Below are 13,963 nucleotides of genomic sequence, written 5' to 3' on the forward strand. Positions count from 1 at the left end.
GTAGATGGTACGAACTTGTCGATCGACATTTGTTCCTCCAAGTTTTTAATGGAAGTTGCCGAGTTAAATGACGAAGTTAAAATTATGTTATATCGTAACGACAGCAAAGAAAACTGTGCTGCCTGATTATTGCAGTTTTCCAGCGTGCCAAAATCAAGGTCAATCCTATTCATACCAAAGCAGTAGCCCTTCCATAAAAAGTGGTTGCATGCGATTTATTAGGATATAAAAATGTGACTCGTAATATCAAGGTCTGCTCGAAGCATTTTGCGGTTGAAGATTTTGTCATTAGTAGGTAAGGGTTATTCTGCCCGAAAGCAGGTCCGAACCTCCGCAGAGGTGTTCCTGAGCCGGAGTTTACGTGCGGTAGGGTGGCAAGTTCCTTTCCGCTCCTCCATTCCCTTACCCCCACCAACAGCGCGTGGCAACCCATCCAACTCCTGACCACACCCAATGTGGCTTAACTTCGGAGATCTCACGGGATCCGGTGTTTCAACACGGCTACGGCCGTTGGCTTGTCATTAGTGAAACGGGTAAATAAGCTAATTCGTTATAAGAAATAATTTCATAGTTAGTGACATTCTGATTAGTTAATACGACCTACGGCACTTCAATAATTTTAGGTGAAAGACGAAGTCATAAGGAGGACGCTATACCTTCGATATTTTCATGGAGTGACACGGTCCCTTCGAAAACACTCCGTGAGCAAGAATATTTAGAAGTAGGGAAGCAACCAAAACACCGCGTGCAGGGGTGACACTGTATCACAGTGATCTATAATTTAACACTGGAGCACCACCAATTTCAGACTCTCCGAATAAAATAGAATTCATCAATTTCAAAATTGAAATATTTATACCTGTATTATGACATGAAACTCGTGCGCTGAAGGGGAATGCGGTTCAGTCGTACTGGATGTAGCCATTGGTACTGCAGCGGTACCAGTATCGTGCTTGGTGTACGCCTCTAACCTAGTAGGCCTATATAAGGCAATTTTAAAAATGCTACCGTAACTTATAGAATTCAATCTTAATAAAAACACTAAAAGAAAAAGATTACTACATTTAGTCATTATCCTCCAATCGACTCTTGCTCTTTTCTGCATATTTTCCCGCACCTTTCCTTCAATTCCGCTGAAATGAAATGGCGTATGGCTTTTAGTTCCGGGAGTGTCCGTGGACATGTTCGGCTCGCCAGATGCAGGTCTTTTGATTTGACTCCCGTAGGCGACCTACGCGTCGTGATGAGGATGAAATGATGATAACATTAGTAGTCATATAAAAATGTGACTCGTAATATCAAGGTCTGCTCGAAGCATTTTGCGGTTGAAGATTTTGTCATTAGTAGGTAAGGGTTATTCTGCCCGAAAGCACTGTGCCAGTGAAATTAACCAATGATGGTTAAAAATCCCTACTCTGCCGGGAATCGAACCCGGGACCCCTGTGACCAAAGGCCGGCAGGCTAAACATTTAGCCATGAATCCGGACTTCAATTCCGCTTTCAAATCCTCAATCGTCATTCAATCTATGTTTCTTCCCCATATTTTTAAAAACTTCAACAGTATACGGTAATTCCATTTTCATGCATTTAAAGAAACAGTTTCGTTTCGATTATTATAAATTTAGAAAAACTCTGTATAAGTCTCGTGTAGAACAATCGAGAAGCGGAAAGCGCGTACTGTGTATTACCATCACGCTGCCTAGCGGACAAGTCTTTTGCGTGATACTTCCCTATTAGAGAAGAGCATGTTTCCACACTTTCCATGTTTTACAGAACTTTAAGAAGCGAACTAAAACAATTCGGTGACATATGATCGGGTTATTAAGTTGGTTGACTTATTGAAGAATGAGTTACCGGGCGAGTTAGCCGTGCGCTAAGAGGCGCGCGGCTGTGAGCTTGCATCCGGGAGATAGTAGGTTCGAATCCCACTATCGGCAGCCCTGAAAATAGTTTTCCGTGGTTTCCCATTTTCACACCAGGAAAATGCTGGGGCTGTACCTTAATTAAGGCCACGGCCGCTTCCTTCCAACTCCTAGGCCTTTCCTATCCCGTCGTCGCCATAAGACCTATCTGTGTCGGCGCGACGTAAAGCCCCTAGCAAAAAAAAAGAATGAGTTTGAAAACAGATCTAAAGACCTTTCTGTGAGTGCGGAGAAAATTAATTTGTTCGAAAATCTACTTACAGTTGACGTCGGTGATGCACCTGTGCAACTATAGGTCGAATTAATTGAACTTCAGTGTTTTTCCCAATTAAGGGACAAGTTTGCGGAGGGAAATCTTGTTAACTTCTACAGGGCGCTTAGTAATGAACATTTTCCGGCCGTCTTACAATTTGCGAGTACTCACATTTGAGAACAAACATTTTCAAAATGAATTTTATAAAATCCAAATTACGTTCGTGGATCAGTGATAGACCCCTACATTCCATTCTGAGGGTGGCTATGTCAAATCCATCTCCAGACATTTCAACGCATTCACCTGCGTGTTTGGATGTATTTGTGTGTTAGAGAAGTGCGAGGGGTGGGGGAGAATAATGTGGCTCGCGGTTCGTTTAGAAATCTGCCATTCGGTTCGCCCGCAAATTAAGTCGAGCACCTCTGGTTTAAGATATCGAAGTGAGAATTTCCTTAAATGATGGTATGTAAGGGGGCGAATACTTTACCGTACTACTATTCGTAATACTTGTTATGACCGAGCTCGATAGCTGCAGTGCAGTCGCTTAAGTGCGGCCAGTATCCAGTATTCGGAAGATAGTGCGTTCGAACCCCACTGTCAGCAGCCCTGAAGATGGTTTTCCGTGGTTTCCCATTTCCCCACCAGGCAAATGCTGGGGCTGTACATTAATTAAGGCTACGGCTGCTTCCTTCCCAGTTCTAGCCCTTTCCTGCCCCATCGTCGCCATAAGACCTATCTGTGTCGGTACGACGTAAAGCCAATAGCAAGAGAAAATAAATGTATGTAGGGAATAATTGAACCAAATATGATTTTTAAAATGGAAACATACCTTTCTTCAACTGCATGTGAAAGTTCTTGAAAAGAGGAATTCAGCGATATACAAATTACAACGAAATGTGTAACAAAAACGCCCAGGAAATATGTAAATGTTACGGAGTTTGTTGGACCTGTAGATAATTCCCCTAATGTAGGTGTAAGTAAGATGGAGTTTGTTGGGCCTGCGGGTAATTCCCCTAATGCAGATGTAAATAAGGAGGAGTTTGTTGGGCCTGCAGGCAATTCCCCAAATGCAGATGTAAATAAGGTGGAGTTTGTTGGACCTGTAAGTAATTCCCCTAGTGTAGATGTAAATGTGATGGGAACTGTTGGGCCAGCAGGTAATTCCCCTAGTGTAGATGTAAATGTTGCAGTAGAGGAGGAAATGTAAAAGATGTAGACCTAATTAATTAAAGAAACATTTTGGTGATAATTGGGAGAAAAATTAAAATCTTCTATTTTACAAGAACGTAATTTCTCAGAAAATTCTGATAGTAAGACAGAAAAATGATGTGGTTTCACAGATATTGTGCATGTCACAGAATGTTAAGTAGCTTGTATTCGGAAATAATAATTCATAATGACATAATTGTTGGAAGTCATTCATTAACGTTACAAAAAAGGTCATAAATGGTGAATGTAAAATGTATCGCTATTTATTATATCTGAGTATGTTATTACAATCTGACCACTTTGTGATTTATCACGCTCTTATATGAGGCTAATTTTGAAAAGGGCGTATATGAGACGATGGGCTTTGTACAAACATAATAGTAATCAAATAAACAATGACAAGATCTCCGCTGTATGCCTCCTAAAAGGTTTTCGTTGTTTCCTGCCGAACCATTTCATCTGCATAAGGAGAGTTTTGACATTTGAAGGACTACTTCCTGTCCTAAGTCACTTTTCTTCTTCGTTCGCATCAAATATATTTGAAGTGTGTTAAAACTTTGGGATATTTCTCCATTTAAATACATTATGTAACCGATCAGTGATCTGACCTCCGCTATTTGCAGGTGATAGATCAATCATTTTATCCATGGTTGTTCACACAAACACAACTATTGGTAACTAAAAGGATAAAATTGGAAATTACGAGCCACAAGCAAACAGTCAAAACCATGTTTTAATAACACAGCCATTGCATACACCAGGTGGCCCGCCAGCGCCTGCTTGGTGTTTTCAGCAGCGACGAAAATACACAAGCATAATTCTAATCTACAGAGAAACTTGTGGGAATGAAGCCGAAGCTCGCAGACGTTATGGGCAGGAGTTTTCAAATAGCCACCTGCCTTCTATACACGTATTTCGGCGAACAGATTTCCAATTAAGAGCTATGGAATCGTTCCAAGCACATATTGGTATAGTGGAACTTCTGTACGTGTAAAACTTACCAAGTTATTAAACTTTATTTTCTGCATCCCTGGTGTATATATAAACGCATCCTGTTACAGAACTTGTGCAGTAAAGTGACTGCTATGTATTTCACATCCGAAATATGGCACATTGTAGCGCCCCTTTGAAAACCGGCTATTAGGCATGCCGTTCATCACTAGTGCATGCAGGACACATACGTAGAAAGTATGGGGCTGGAGGGCCACCTGGCATACAATTACAGTATATACTGTACACACACACCTTTCACACTCCGTAGCTAGCGACTGGTCAACGACTTTACTTGTCTTAAGGAAGACTTATCATAACATTTCACACGGTAGTAATTCTTGACATTATCGACCGAGGAACCTAAACGGTTTGGATCACGTAGCTGTGAGCTTGTGTTAGGGAGATGGTGGCTTCGGATCCCATCGTGAGCAGCCCTGAAGATGGCTTTTCCGTGGTTTCCCACTTTAACATCAGTCAAATGCTGGAGCTGTGCCTTAATTAAAGCCACGGTCACTCCCTTCCAGTCCAAGCTCTTTCCCATCCTCTCGTCGCCAAAATACCTAACTGTGTACGACGTAATTTATTTTTTATTTTTTGTTAAGAAGGAAGCCGCACTTTCCAGTGTTGACTCAGTTAAATGTAACTTAAAAGATTCTCAGTCTGTCGAATACACAATTTCAATATAAATATTACACTAAAACATACTTGTAAAACACGCTATTAAACAAGGAATACATAGTTGTATCAATAAAACACACTATTAAACAAGGAATAAATAGTTATAATCTGTTAAAACACACTATTAAACAAGGAATAAATAGTTATAGTCTGTAAAAACACACTATTAAACAAGGAATAAATAGTTATAGTCTGTAAAAACGCACTATTAAACAAGGAATAAATAGTTATAATCTGTAAAAACGCACTATTAAACAAGGAATAAATTGTTATAATCTGTAAAAACGCACTATTAAACAGGGAATAAATAGTTATAGTCTGTGAAACACTATTAAATAAGAAATAAATGTTTATAGTCTGTAAAAATACACTATGGCTATAATCACTAGAATAAGGAATAACTAGTTATAATGTAATATTTATATTGGACTTGTGTGTTCGAACGACTGAAAAGCATAAGTTTCAGGTATTTATTTAGATGATCGTACAATATAAGCCGCGCAAAAATTGAAAAAGAAAGAAAATGATGAAAAATACAATGAATAATTTATAAAACAATATAGAAAGTGAAAGAAAACCACAAAACAGACAAGGAGAGAGGTATGTACAATACAGAAAGTAGAAAAAAAATACGAAACAGAAATTAAGCAAAATATAAATATATACATTAGCAATTTATAATGATATATAAATGCGATGTAGAAACACTTGCAAAAAGTTCTTGACATTATACAGTCGATTATAGCTGACGGACAGCTACACTGCAAAGCACACCATTACTCAGAAGTTGATGTATAGAACATATCACATTGAGTAAGCGTGGACTGAATCCTTGATAAGAGTTAAAGGTTTAAACTGATTTTATCAGTACATTAAGTGAGAAAAAAAATTCGTACGACTGTCCCATTTCTCGTAAAATTCATCCTTTCTACAAACAGAAAGATAGTTCAAAATACATTTTCTTCTTAGGTGCATTGCACACGCCTAGCTAGTGCAGAATATCTCTTATTCAAGAATTAGGATTGTAAATAAAATACAAACGAGTAAGGAATAGGCAATGAGGCCGCGTTTCGAATCTTAGGCAAAACCTGTGGGATTTTGGAAATGGAAAGTCCCGTCGCTGTGGTTCGGAACCCACGTAAAACTGGAGATCACTTGGCTATGATTACTAGACCTCGGATTTTTCCTGAAGAGATAACTTAAAATGAAGTTGTATTTACATGTTTCGTGTATTAATACAGTTAAAACTGATGGTCCTATAGAGCCTAAAAATGCCTAAATTGACATTAGAACGTGTTTTCCTATATTCCTGAAATTTCTATTTTTAAAATCCCTAAATCGATTGAAATGCTTTTAATTTATTCCGAGAAACTAAAATATTTGCCAACTCGTTTTAATTATCTTGAACAGTATATTCTTGGATTGCTTTAACAAACAAAATCTAAAAATCAGGGAGCTGTAAACCATACTTCCCGAAGTCCTTAAGGGTAAAATTCCTCGACGCGGCCGTGAGTCGAACTCAAGGCCCCGAGTACCGACGGTCAAGGAGCTGACCACTTAGCAATGGTGCTCAAATTTAACAATAATAATAATAATAATAATAATAATAATAATATAATAATAATAATAATAATAATAATAATAATATCTGATGTCATGCGGAGGAGAATTGCAATTCATGCTCACTTGCTAAGAATGAAACCCACACAATTATCGACCCAGTCAACTTTGTTCAAGGAAGTGGAACGGGACCTACAGGAGATGGGGATCACTTATGAACATATACAAGAACGCAACCCACTCAGGAGGAAAGTGAAAGATAACGAGGATTTTCAAGAAAGGCCAAAGTGGAAGAAGGGAAAGACGTGGACGGAGGAAAGAAAAGAGCAACACCGACGACGAATAAAGAAGCACTGGGCAATGATCAAAGCCCGTAGTAGACAGCTGAAACAACGAGCCCCTTAGTAGGCCGATACCAACAAAGAATTCAAATCTATTTTGTTTCCTAAGAGATAACTTGAAATGAAATTGTAGTTTGTGTCACGAATGTCCATTGACCTACAGTAAATGGAAACTGCATACATCGTGCGGCACATACGAAGAACATAGTAAAGGTCTCATTCTTATTGTGAAAGAGGGGACAGGAGCAAATCGTGTCCCAATAAGGCAGTGGGAGCTGCGACTCGTTTCCAAGTTAGAAAAAGCAAGCTTCATCTTTTTTTTATGCATGCATTCCGAATTACAGGAACGTGGTTTTAATTTCATTTCGTTAGCCGAGATATGAACCTCGGTGACGCCTAGGGCTTCTGTGATACCTGATGGAGAGCCTGAGGGATCAACATAACGGCAAGGTCATTAAGTTGGCAATACTGAAAGACGAAGCTAAATGTTACCTTATCAATTAGCAATTTTTAAAATTTATCTCCAATTGGCTTTACGTCGCACCGACATCGATAGGTCTTACTGCCACGATGGGATAGAAAAGGTTAGGAGTGGGAAGGAAGCGGCCGTGGTCTTAATTAAGGTACAGCCCCAGCCAGCATTTGCCTAGTGTGAAAATGGGAAACCACGAAAAACCATCTTCAGGGCTGCCAACAGTGGGGTTCGAATCCACTATCTGCCAAATGCCAGCTCACAGCTGCGCGCCCCTAACCGTACGGCCAAGTCACTCGGCAGTAAGTTTTCTTCAAACATTACAGTTGAATAAGCTATGCTCAAAAGTGCACCTAAAAACACTAGAAGTTTATGAGTTTCTGGGCAACCTAAACATTTTCGTACTTCAGTTCAAAGCCGCACACTTCAGTAACATTTAAAGCATTTAAGAACAGTCTTGGAGTATGAACTGTTCAATAGTCTCTTTTAAAAAATGGCCAAAAACTAATCCCATCTAATCCATATGGGATTTTAGTAATGGAACGTCACGTCGTCACTTTTCAATCAATCAATCAATCAATCAATCAATCAATCAATCAATCAATCAATCAATCAATCAATCAATCAATCAATCAATCAATCAATCAATCAATCAATCAATCAATCAATCAATCTCTGCATTTAGGGAAGATTCCCGATCAATTACTTACCTAGCCTCTTCATAAATGATTTCAAAGTACTGTAGTTGGAAATTTATCAAACATCTCTCTTCATAAATTATTCCAGTACCTAACTTCTTTTCCTATAAACGAGTATTTGTCGCAATTTATCCTCTTGATTCTAACTTTATCTTCACATTGTGATCTATCTTACTTTTTAAAACTCCACTGAAGCTTATTCCTCTACTAATAACATTCCAAGCTATCTCTCCACTGACAGCCCGAGACATTCAGCTTGGTCGAACTGTTCGTCTCCTTACTTCCAAGTCTTATTTTTAAAGTTTTTTTTCACGTCGCACGACACAGAAAGGTCTTATGGTGACGAAGGGATAGGAAGGGCCTAGGAGTGGGAAGGAAGCGGCCGTGGCCTTAATTAAGGTACAGACCCAGCATTTGCCTGGTGTGAAAATGGTGAACTACGGAAAACCATCTTCAGGGCTGCCGATAGTGGGGTTCGAACCCACTATCTCTCGAATTATGCTCACAGTTGCGCGCCCCTAACCGCACGGCCAACTCTCCCAGTACTTCCAAGTCTTCCCAGTCCAAAGTTTGCAACATTGTCCTAACATTACTCTTTTGTCCCGTACACTGAAACCATAGTCTCATTGGGGTCGTACAGAAGACTTACACGCTCTCTCATTTTCATCCCTACAACAACCCCTAAATAGCAATATGAAGAGATCTGTAACCTATATTTACAATGCCGTTTCTGTGATTACCCCAATAAAGAACTTTCCTTGTACTAGGCCTAACACCTAGGTACATACCGCGATTCTCCTATAAATTACTATCATCTAATCAGCACAATAATTGACACTGAGGGGACACAAACGATATCTTCCTTGACTATCAGCTGTCACGTAATCTTACAAGACTGATGTTTTATTGGGTTATTTGTAAACAGCATGCCTTATTTCCAACCACGTACCACAAAGTATAATTTCATAATAATAATAATAATAATAATAATAATAATAATAATAATAATAATAATAATAATAATAGACTAATAATAATATAATAATAATAATAATAATAATAATAATAATAATAATAATAATAATAATAATAATAATAATAATAATAATGTATATCCTTGGTTACCATGTGGAGACATTTCGATCTGAAATTATTTAGGCTGCCTCCCTGCCAATATCTGTTTTATTCTAGCAGATGACAAAGAAACGGAGCTCTTTTGGACGATATATGGCTTATTTTTAATTAATTTTGCTTGGTAAATTCAGAATGTGTGTCTAGAGATCTTTTTCATGCCGCTCTGACGTTTTTTTTCGTACACCCTACTGGTGGTTTATAAATAGAATTTGTATCGTGGGTTGTTCCTAATAATGCAATTAATAGCACTTTTAAAACACTTTTATAAAATCACATTTTCTGGATAACTTTTATAATCCTACATCACTACCTCACGAGTGGTAGGGTAGGTGCACTTGAAGAGGGCTCAGCTCGTATCTCCTCTCTTATGCAGAACATACAGATAATTTCGCACGTACAAGGACCAAGGTATTAAGTTCCTCCTTAAGCACGCGAGAGTGCAGTTCAGAGCAAGGTAGACATTAGTCTGTATGTGTTGTGCACAATTTGAAGTCAAACTAGACACTTTTATTAGATATGATGATAATAATAATAATAATAATAATAATAATAATAATAATAATAATAATAATAATAATAATAATAATAATAATAATAATAATAATAATAATAATGTCCGCCTCTGTGGTGTAGTGGTTAGTGTGATTAGCTGCCACCCCCAAACGCCCGGGTTCGATTCCCGGCTCTGCCACGAAATTTGAAAAGTGGTACGAGGGCTGGAACGGGGTCCACTCAGTCTCGGGAGGTCAACTGAGTAGAGGTGGGTTCGATTCCCACCTCAGCCATCCTCGAAGTGGTTTTCCGTGTTTTCCCACTTCTCCTCCAGGCAAATGCCGGGATGGTACCTAACTTAAGGCCACGGCCTCTTTCCTCCCTCTTCCTTGTCTATCCCTTCCTATCTTCCCAACCCCCGGATAGGCCCCTGTTCAGCATAGTAGGTAAGGCCGCCTGGGCGAGGTACTGGTCATCCTCCCCAGTTGTATCCCCGAACCAGAGTCTGAAGCTCCTGGACACTGCCGTTGAAGCGGTAGAGGTGGGATCCCTCGCTGAGTCCGAGGGAATAAGCGACCCTGGTGGGTAAACAGATAAATAATAATAATAATAATATTAATAATAATAATAATAATAATAATAATAATAATAATAATAATAATAATAACCGATGGAGTTGGTTACGAAGTTTGGGTTACGTAGCTGTGAGATTGCATTCGGAAGATAATTGGTTTGATCCCCGCTGTTGCCCAATCTGGAGATGGGTTTCCATGGTTTCTCATTTTCATGCAAGTCAAATTCTGGGGTTGTACGTTTATTAAGGCTACGGTCGCTTCCTTCCCTGTCCTAGCCCTTTCCTATCCCTTCGTATCAATAATAATAATAATAATAATAATAATAATAATAATAATAATAACGCATAATAATTTAATGTCCCTACAATATGCTGTTAGGAGAAAACATATGATATACTATAACCAGCCAAGCAAGCTTTTGGCTATCAACGCCACCTTCCCATGTGTATGTGGGGTCATCGAAGCAACCAGGCACAGTTTAGAAAGTGTACGGGTATTTAAGGCATGAATATGACACTATGACACTCCGGTTGGGAGCCAAGGAACTACCACTGCGCTAGGGATGATTTCTTGGGTCAGTGGGGCCTTTTTAACTAATTTTTTGTCATGACTGGGGGAAGAAGGCCAGTTGCCCAAACTAACGATATGTGATCTTTTAGGTGAAAATTCTTCTTAGCTCTACGTGTAGGATATAGACCTATTTTCTGCATGGAGAGCCCTGTTACAGAGCTTGCCAATGGAAAGTGCAAGAAGTAAATACGAGTCAAAACATTACAGCTAGATTCTTCTTCTCCTAACATTTTCCCCAATTTACTGGGGTTGGCTCCTATGAATTTGGCCAAGTTTTAAGGCTGGATGCCCTCCTGACACCAACCCCATGTGGAGGGAAAAAAATGAAATGGCATATGGCTTTTAGTGCCGGGAGTGTCCGAGGACAAGTTCGGCTTGCCAGATGCAGGTCGTTTGATTTGACGCCCGTAGGCGTAGCGCACGTCGTGATGAGGATGAAATGATGATGAAGACGACACATACACCCAGCCCCCGTGCCAGCGAAATTAACCAATTAAGGTTAAAATTCCAGACCCTGCCGGGCATCGAACCCGGGACCCCTGTAACCAAAGGCCAGCACGCTAACCATTTAGCCATGGAGGAATCTATTCACTATTGCATGTTTCCTTTTTTTGTTGTTATTTGCTTTACGTCGCACCCACACAGATAGGTCTTATACAACGATGAGGCAGGAAGGGGCTAGGAGTGGGAAGGAAGCGGCCGTGGCCTTAATTAAGGTACAGCCCCAGCATTTGGCTGGTGTGAAAATGGGAAACCACGGAAAACCATCTTCAGGGCTGCCGACAGCGGGGTTCGAACCCACTATCTCCTGAATACTGGATACTGGCCGCACTTAAGCGACTGCAGCTATCGAGCTCGGTGCATGTTTCCTTAGTGGTTCGTAGTGTGGCGTGTTGTTTTCCTCAAAATTGTTTACGTCGCACGGACACAGAGAGGTCTTATGGCGACGATGGGGTGGGAAAGGGCTGGAAGTGGGAAGGAAGTGACCGTAGCCTTAACTAAGGTACAGCCGCATCTTCAGAGCTGCCGACAGTTGGGTTCGAACCCCGAATGCAAGTTGATAGCTACGTGACGCAAACCACGCAGCCACTCGCTCGGTGGTAGTGCATGTAGATGAAGAGAAGTGCATTAAGACGAACAAAAATACCCAGTCCCCGACCCAAAACAATGAACTAATACGCAGTTAAAAACATCGTCCCAGCCGGGAATCGAACCCGGGGCCCAATGAACCGAAGATCAATACGCTGACCATTCAGCTAAGCAGTCGGTCGTCACAGCTTGACTGAATCTGAAACAAAGGGAGGTGACTTTTATATTAAAAAATCCCGCATGCATTGGCCAGGATTCGGAAAGCAAGTGACAATGCTTGGTTGGAAACCGGTGTGTTTCATCTTGCAACTGCAAGGATCAGTTTGCACGGACAACAAGCGAAACACAATTTGCGTCAGATTTGGCGCTTGCTTCTCAATTGAGGAAAACGCTTGTCCTTGTAACGGAATGGTATTGGTACTATGATATGATACTGTCCCGACGTCACTCTCCTAACGCAAGTTGAAATTATTCCGGTTAAGTTGGTACCACCAAGGATAGCCACATTAGATAAATGAAGATAACTGTGAACTCCTAGGCTATTGCGTGGTTACAATGGTGATAACCTGTGGAGATAAGAGCAAGGTGGAATATTGTTTGAAGCCTTTCTTTCCTTCTTTCTTTCTTTCTTTCTTTCTTTATCTGTTTACCCTCCAGGGTTGGTTTTTCCCTCGGACACAGCGAGGGATCCCACGTCTACCTCTTCAAGGGCAGTGTCCTGGAGCGTGAGTCATTGGGTAGGGGATACAACTGGGGAGAATGACGAGTACCTCACCCAGCGGCCTCACCTGTTATACTGAACAGGGGCCTTGTGGGGGGATGGGGAGATTGGAAAGGATAGACAAGGAAGAGGGAAGGAAGCGGCCGTGGCCTTAAGTTAGGTACCATCCCGGCATTTGCCTGGAGGAGAAGTAGGAAACCACGGAAAACCACTTCCAGGATGGCTGAGATGGGGATCGAACCCATTTCTTCTCATTTGACCTCCCGAGGCTGAATGGACCCCGTTTCAGACCTCGTAACGATTTCTAAATTTCGTGGCAGAGCCGGGAATCGAACTCGGGCCTCCGGGGGATGGCAGCTAATCACACTAACCACTACACCACAGAGGCGGATTGTTTGAAGCCTACAAGAAGTTATAATGATGCAGGTTGTTAAAATAATAAAGGAGAGGAATGACTGGATTGAAATATTTTTTAGTGTCACAAGTCCTATACATTGGCATTGTCCAGCTCAGAATTGTCCAGCTAAACTAATAACTTTAATAATAATATTTCCCTTGTAAAATATTCGACAATACAGTATCTGGTCATTTAGAATTATAATTCCCATTCCCTAAAACTAGATCCAAAACATCCTTGAAGACATAAGTAAAACTGTGAAATTATAAAAATTATACCTTAGGGTGGAAAGGGTTATAAAACGAGTTAACTTAACCAGTGTCAACCGACTGCCAACAATGTGAAACTTTACTTACCAGACAGATAAATCTCTCGGAGAGAAGGTAAGTGTTCCAAGGCTGAAAGGTCGAGCTCCGAGATGTTGTTATCTCGAAGGTCTAAAATTTGCAGCTCTTTCATACGTAAGAAGGTGGAGTCTGCCAGGGACTCTAACATCAGCCCTGAGATATTCAGCACCTGGAACAGAACACTACATTAGTTCCTACCGTAAGTTAAATTTCAACAACAGCAACAACAACAATAAGAAGAACAATAACAATAATAATAATAATAAACCGAGCTCGATAGCTGCAGTCGCTTAAGTGCGGCCAGTATCCAGTATTCGGGAGATAGTGGGTTCGAACTCCATTGTCGGCAGCCCTGAAGATGGTTTTCCGTGTTTTCCCATTTTCACACCAGGCTAATGCCGGGGCTGTACCTTAAATAAGGCCACGGCCGCTTCCTTCCCAGTCCTGGCCCTTTCCTGCCCCATCGTCGCCACATGACCTATCTGTGTCGGTGCGACGTAAAGCCAATAGCA

At 40.6% G+C, this 13,963-nt stretch overlaps 1 protein-coding gene across 1 annotated transcript in view; it reads right to left on the reverse strand.

Annotated features, from left to right (window-relative positions):
* Positions 1-13,963, reverse strand: part of swi2 (Protein singed wings 2) — a 494,822-nt gene that overhangs the window by 331,641 nt on the left and 149,218 nt on the right. The window contains exon 4 of the mRNA XM_067139747.2: positions 13,461-13,620. Coding sequence (XP_066995848.1) covers positions 13,461-13,620 — 160 coding nt within the window. The remainder of the gene's footprint in view (positions 1-13,460; positions 13,621-13,963) is intronic.

Source organism: Anabrus simplex, chromosome 2, assembly GCF_040414725.1.
Source record: "Anabrus simplex isolate iqAnaSimp1 chromosome 2, ASM4041472v1, whole genome shotgun sequence".
NCBI classification, from domain to species: Eukaryota; Metazoa; Arthropoda; class Insecta; order Orthoptera; family Tettigoniidae; genus Anabrus; species Anabrus simplex.